The 6,361-nt window shown below is 32.1% G+C and overlaps 1 protein-coding gene across 1 annotated transcript; it reads right to left on the bottom strand.

The window, feature by feature from the left end:
* Nucleotides 1-245: 245 nt before the first annotated feature.
* On the bottom strand, nt 246-3,410 carry LOAG_02678 (hypothetical protein). Its single transcript, XM_020446083.1, has 8 exons — nt 3,299-3,410; nt 2,379-2,604; nt 1,979-2,093; nt 1,608-1,734; nt 1,310-1,430; nt 1,025-1,143; nt 669-836; nt 246-386 (listed from the first exon to the last, which is right to left on the bottom strand). Exons 1-8 carry the CDS (start codon nt 3,365-3,367, stop codon nt 249-251), a joined length of 1,083 nt encoding a protein of 360 aa, XP_020303532.1. The 5' UTR covers nt 3,368-3,410; the 3' UTR covers nt 246-248.
* Between the last annotated feature and the right edge of the window lie 2,951 nt (nt 3,411-6,361).

Genomic DNA, 6,361 nt, shown 5'->3' with positions numbered 1-6,361 from the left:
AATACATCGTATTTGTTACGCCGTCAAATTATAGCAGTAAATAGTAAATGAAACAAAAATAGAAAAAAAGAATGAGTGAAATTTACAGAAGGCAAAGATTTATTAAATTTCACAAAAATACATCATGGTTAGTATCCCGTATAAAGTGTCATTAATGCAACACACAACTATCAGGCTTTATCACTGATTGTAGTATGAGTTTATAAGAAATGGATTCATACTAAAATTATTGATAAAGGATGATGGTTCTAACTGTTTTGGGAGACATTAGAAGACTGAGAACGTGGTAATAGTGGGCATGGAAAAAAAGTATATCCAGGTGGGAGAACTGCTGTGTCATGAGTAGTTCTGTCAACAGGTTGTGCTACTGAAAATGTCGCAACCGCCTGAAATAGACTATGGATTAGCAGAAGGGATTAATATCGAATGAATGAATGAAATTTTCAAAAAGGAAAATTATAAGCATTACAAGGACCGAAAAATTTGAGTACTATACAACCATTACAAGATGTGCTCCTAAAAAAGATAATCCGTTATTTAAAATGTGCAGCCTTCTTTAAGAAACGTTTAGATATTCAACTTTTATACTACAAGTTTCAAACTTTCTGGACAAAGGAACAAAAGTAAAGCATGAAATATAGTCCTTCTCTGTAAATAATGAAGCATACCTCTTCATAAGAGGGTGGGGGGTGAAGTGGCTTTAACGAATTTGCATTAGTTGGTAAATTAGGATTGAAACCCGACACTGTATCAAGATGAATTATACACGATGGCAAAAAATAATTGTGAGGCCTTAGAACCACAGATTCACCATTATTATCATTTAATAAGTTCTCCTGAAATATAAGACATTGTAATAACCAACAGTTGATTTCGGTGAGTAATGGTACAATAAATAGCCCAATTAAAACAGAATACACTGGAAAGTGCTGCTAAATCCTAATCTGTGATTTAATATATTAAATATGCTAATAAATTTAAGCGACTTTTAAGGGGAATATCGAAAAATGATCAGTAAAATTGCCTGCATCCGTAGACAAATTTCATTGCCTGTCCTGTTACTACCTCTGCCCATCTCCAATCCACGACGTCGATGACTTATACCCTCGTCGTACACTTCATTTAGCGGTGTTCTTCGACGTCCTGAATAAACAAAGCTCAACGTTGCGTACGAAACCATAGTTTGTTGTTATGAAAATCTACTTCATAACCAAGGAGTTTTATAAGTTGTGAAATGTCAACCTTGAATCACTCCCAATATTCCGTTCCTTAAATACTACACTTCATAAGCATAAAAAATAAGACTTACTTCGTGAATGTACAGGTTTTCTTGGAAACAAATCTAAACGGCAAACAACACAACAGATAATTATAATCACGATACACAACAAAGGTAGGCCAAGTACAACACCCCATGATGCCGCGTATTCCTGAAATAAAAATTACAATATCAGACATGGTTTAGTACTGAAATACTGATCATTCTTTACTAAGCTAGAGATGACAGCACTGATTGTAGCATGACAAATTTGTGAGAAAAAGCAAAATATGAAGAAATTTTTAAAGGCTAATTTACTGTCTAGAGAAAAAGATCCATTAAAAGTGACCTGACAAAACTGCCCAGTATACCAATAATCCAAACATTTACAGTGTCCATTGTCCATCGGGCGACCACCATTTAAGCATTTAACATGTTCACAGTGCTGACCGTGTATGTATTCCGGATAGGGACATCTGAAAACTAATATTTTCTCTAGTGACCACTTTTTCGAGATGAACTTTTAGCTTTCCTGTCTAAAAAGATATTGCCTTGATTTTTGTACCTTCAGATCCCATCCGTTTAGCAACATCCTGCTTTTCATCCTATTGCTAAGTCATAAATTATCTATCCAGACGAATTTAGCATGCAAAAAATAAACCTTATTCGAGGTTTTCTTAACTGCATTGTTCATACCCTTCCTAACAAAAAGTAAACAACCTGCACGTATACTGTGTTGGAACAAGATTGGGTATTTTCACTAAAGTGCCATTATTGACGCAAACCAATTCTTCGCATAAATTACCCCGATAGAATTTGGGGCAAGCACATTCTCCTGAAAATTAAATCAATATCAAGCAGAACTGCTTGAAAACCTTATCGGAGATTTGGGAATTCAAAATTTGGAGGCTAAAAACGTTGAACTTTGAAAAGGTCAACAAATATTACCTAATGATAAATTTATATTTCCAGTTCTGCAATTCACGTTTCATCCAAGAACGCCGAATTATGAAGTTGAAAGCTATGAAAAATCATAAAAGTAGCCGCCAAAAGGCATTTTTCTCACGAAACTTCCGCTATAGTAACTGTTTTCTGTAATAATAAGAATTAAGCTAATTACCTCTTAACGTCTTCGTGCCCCCATTGAGGCAATCCGGTGTTAAACCCAGCATTTTTTTCAAATACTCTAGTGAATCCGTCATTATCTTCCTGAAATGAATGCCATCGTTCTTGTCGTCAATGTTTCCTACGTAACTAACTTCTGGCGTACTTTGTAAATCTGGTTCCAAAGGTAAAGGTAAGCTTCCATCAGTGTTCGTCATAGGCGTCGTTCGTAATATTGTAGACTGAAAAAGAAAAAAAAAACGTCTGTTGCTAAACTATTCATGTAAAATCTATTAAGTTCGTTTAGATCAAGTTGAAGAAGTGGGAAGAGTTATGCTAAAATGGATTTTTAAATTAAAATAGATTCTACAACGGATTTTAAAATGGATCTTAAGGATGGTTTTACAATTAAGTTTCAATTAGTTAGCTTAGATGATATGCAGTTTGTTGTAAAACTAGATTAAAGCGCAGTGGTTGCAGTTAACGTTATCAGCTATTTTTTGGAAGTCTAAATATAGCCTCGGCTGTTTTATAAAACCGCCCTTATAAAAGGAAGCATTACATAAAAAACTGTAAGTAAATTACGATTATATTTTGAAAAGCAAAAAAACTCATGTTCAATAATAAAGATAAGTTTAAAAAAACCTCCGCAAAAAGTGAGAAAAAAACCTCCGTAAAAAATGAAAAAAAGTGTACGCAGAAAGTATCAGTAATAACATTAGTAACGTAGTATGATATTTTAGACTACAACTCTGTCAGGGAGTAGATTAAATCCTTATGAGAAATATAAACACACTCAATGCATTATATCTTTAATACTTATTGCGTATGAGGAAATACAAATATAGTACACTCTAGGTTTATCGCCGAAATTTTCCACTCATTTTTTTTTTTTACGAAATTTGTTTTGTTAGCAACAATAGGTGTAACACACACTTCAAATTTGTTGTCTTTCTTTAAAGCAAAATTCGTTTGATTCAATGCCACTATCGTAGTCATTATCATTCAGACAAGCAAATTTGCATATTTTCGCTGCCAAATTCTGCAAACATTTAACGTTTATATTATATTAAAAAAAATGAAAAGAAAAAACGAAGTAATGGGATCATGTAAAAATAACTGGAACAATGACTTACGAATTATTATAAATAAACTTAAAGCAACTCAAAAAAAAAGAAACAAACTACAGTAACAGACAAAGACAAGTCTGATTATTGTAGTACCAAAGAAACCTGTACTATTTTCAATCCTTTAATATAAAATGATAAAATCACATTCATACATGTTAATAATACAATAAATACTGATACTGAACAAATATATCCTAACTTGTTTTGATAAATCAAATGGACAAACAGATAAAATATTTGTCATTACCTGATAGAAGCGATTGAAGTAAACCCGTCAACTCTTACCAATTTATAACTAAACATGTAGTAAACTGAAATCTTATCAGGACATCATCCCTTACCCCGTCCCCTGAAATATCTCAGATATTTCAATTAAGAAATACTACCATACTAGTGACCAAACCGTAGGTAATTCACGGATTAACCATACTTGTTTATGTGTGTGCATGTGGGTGTGTGTGTCGTGCTCATTGCGGCGTGTATGCAAATTAATTTTGGATGAAGGATATCTGCATCCATTAGTTAGATGCAAATAAATAATCTTCGCCGATTACGGTAGTTGTACAGTATGGATATTTGGGAAAGGTACGGTGAAAATCACATGTAAAACGCGAAATGTTTTCATTACAAACAAACTAGGATGTTTTTATGGTACCATCAATGATATCCGATATATCAGGATTGCATACATTTCCTTTATTCCATCTTGAATCTTTCTGTTGCAACAACAACTGGATTATTTCGCCAGTATTATCGACAGTATCCGGCATATCAGAATTGAAAAAAAGAAACTGAAACACTTATAATGTCTTCTCTTTGAGTTACGGTTTTAATTGTTATACTAAGGGAATGATCGAAACTTTAACCATAATATCCCGTCTAACATAGCATTTAGTGGAAAATATAAGGGAATAGAGAGTTAGCTAATATGTATACCGGAATCTGGCCTTCATTTATACTAAAATTATGTACTATTTAATATCCGGAATATATATATATATATATATTTCCAAGAATGCAAGTAACAATTCATTTTGCAAATAGTCGAATATTTTCTGCTTTATTCCGAAGAGGAAATTTTGAAATCATAAAAACCATAATAAAAAGCTTAATTTCATCCATTCTAAAAATGAAAAACCATTAAAATTTGAACTTTACTTGGCTTCATCCATATCGAAAAACTTCCAACCAATATCTTAGCTCAGTTCTATCCAATGTAAAACAGACCTCCGCAGGATCTATGAAAATTGTCTATCATAACACACTCAGTAGCAGAACTGACTTAGCATTATCATCATAGGTCTTCATGTAAGATTCGAACATTCTACGTATTGCTCACTGTTTGCGCTTTTATGCACTTTGCTACTAAAACAGTCACCTTCCCGTTTTTGAATAATATATTTGATTGACACTTCGCCATGTATAATGATGAATTCCCTTTCCCTCCACACGGCTAATTTCTTCCTCATCTAAACATATCCATTTTACATTTATATTGAAAGAATACAATTTAAAATCCAAATTAAGGCCTGTTGAATGCGAATGTGAAAATAATTGAAAATATTTTTTTCCTTTTTTTTTTAAAGCTATTCAAGCACATGAAATTTGTGAAAAATTTTATTCCAAAATATCACGCAATTCAGTAACCCGTTGTAATGTTTAAGAGAAGAAAAGAAAGCGAAATAGAAATAAGACAAAAGAAATGCTAGCAAAATAAAACATCAATTATAGCGGATAGTTAATCGAAAAGGATGATAGCAGCTGAGATGATTATAATGCATGAATGTAGAAGGAATTAGACAATACTTGTTTAGAGATTCGAATTTGTTTGAAATATTCAAATTATGTTTCAAATATTTGATGACATTGCTGGACCGATTAAACTGAGATATGATCATCAACACGGATCGAGGTCAAAGCAAAATATGAGATTCTTTTTTTTTTACTTATTTCTTTATCTAATCCTCGAATTATTTTCCTATTCGAGGAAATTATTCTGAAGTGTAGTAATATAGAGTAGTAAAATGAGAAATATGAATCAACAATAACATCAACGATAGCATTCCTTGTCTGATTAAATTAAGACAGATGATTAAATTTTATCAAAATTCAAAACCATTGTGAGCAATATCATTCACTTTACATTATCGCTTTCCGTTACTTACCGTAATAGAGAACAATTCAAGAGTTGTTAGAGAAAGCCCGTTAACTTTTTCCTTTAGCAATATTTGCAGTGAAAATATACCATCTAAAAACTAACCATAGCTTTTTTTTCGATAAAAATGGCACTGAAATGTCCCTTGAAAGAGTATTACTGAAAAAGGTTTGTGCCGAAAGTTAATCCAAAAAATTCTTAAACTGTTGGATTTCAAACTTTCAAAGATCTATGGAACAATTCGCTTTCATCAAAAATCAAGTTCAGGAAGAAAAGTAAAACCAAGTATATCCCGGAATTAAAATTAAATTCTAAGACTGACAAAAGTGCCGAAAGTGAAACTGGTTGAAATACAGCAGAATTGTTCAGTCATCCAGTTCAGTTTACAAAAATGAAAGCAGAACTGCATTCTACGCAACAACAACAGTATTAATAATGCATTTAACGAGAATAACGATCTTTATACAGCAATGAACAGAATGTTTTCTCTTATAATAAAATCGTTTTTCTTATTCGATCAAAACATATTTACGAACTATCGACTTTTCCTAATCCGTTATTAAATCCTTCAGAAAGAAAAAATTTTTAAACATACCTTTGAAATTTATTTAAATTTTAAAATTGGAACGGAAAATATGACTAAACGAATTACATATAACCGAAGCGGTAGGAATGTATAGAGCATATATACAAAACTGATAGTTCTTGCTTAAG

This window comes from Loa loa, assembly GCF_000183805.2.
Source record: "Loa loa unplaced genomic scaffold supercont3.164, whole genome shotgun sequence".
Classification (NCBI taxonomy): Eukaryota; Metazoa; Nematoda; class Chromadorea; order Rhabditida; family Onchocercidae; genus Loa; species Loa loa.
This window is presented reverse-complemented; position numbering and strand designations above follow the sequence as displayed.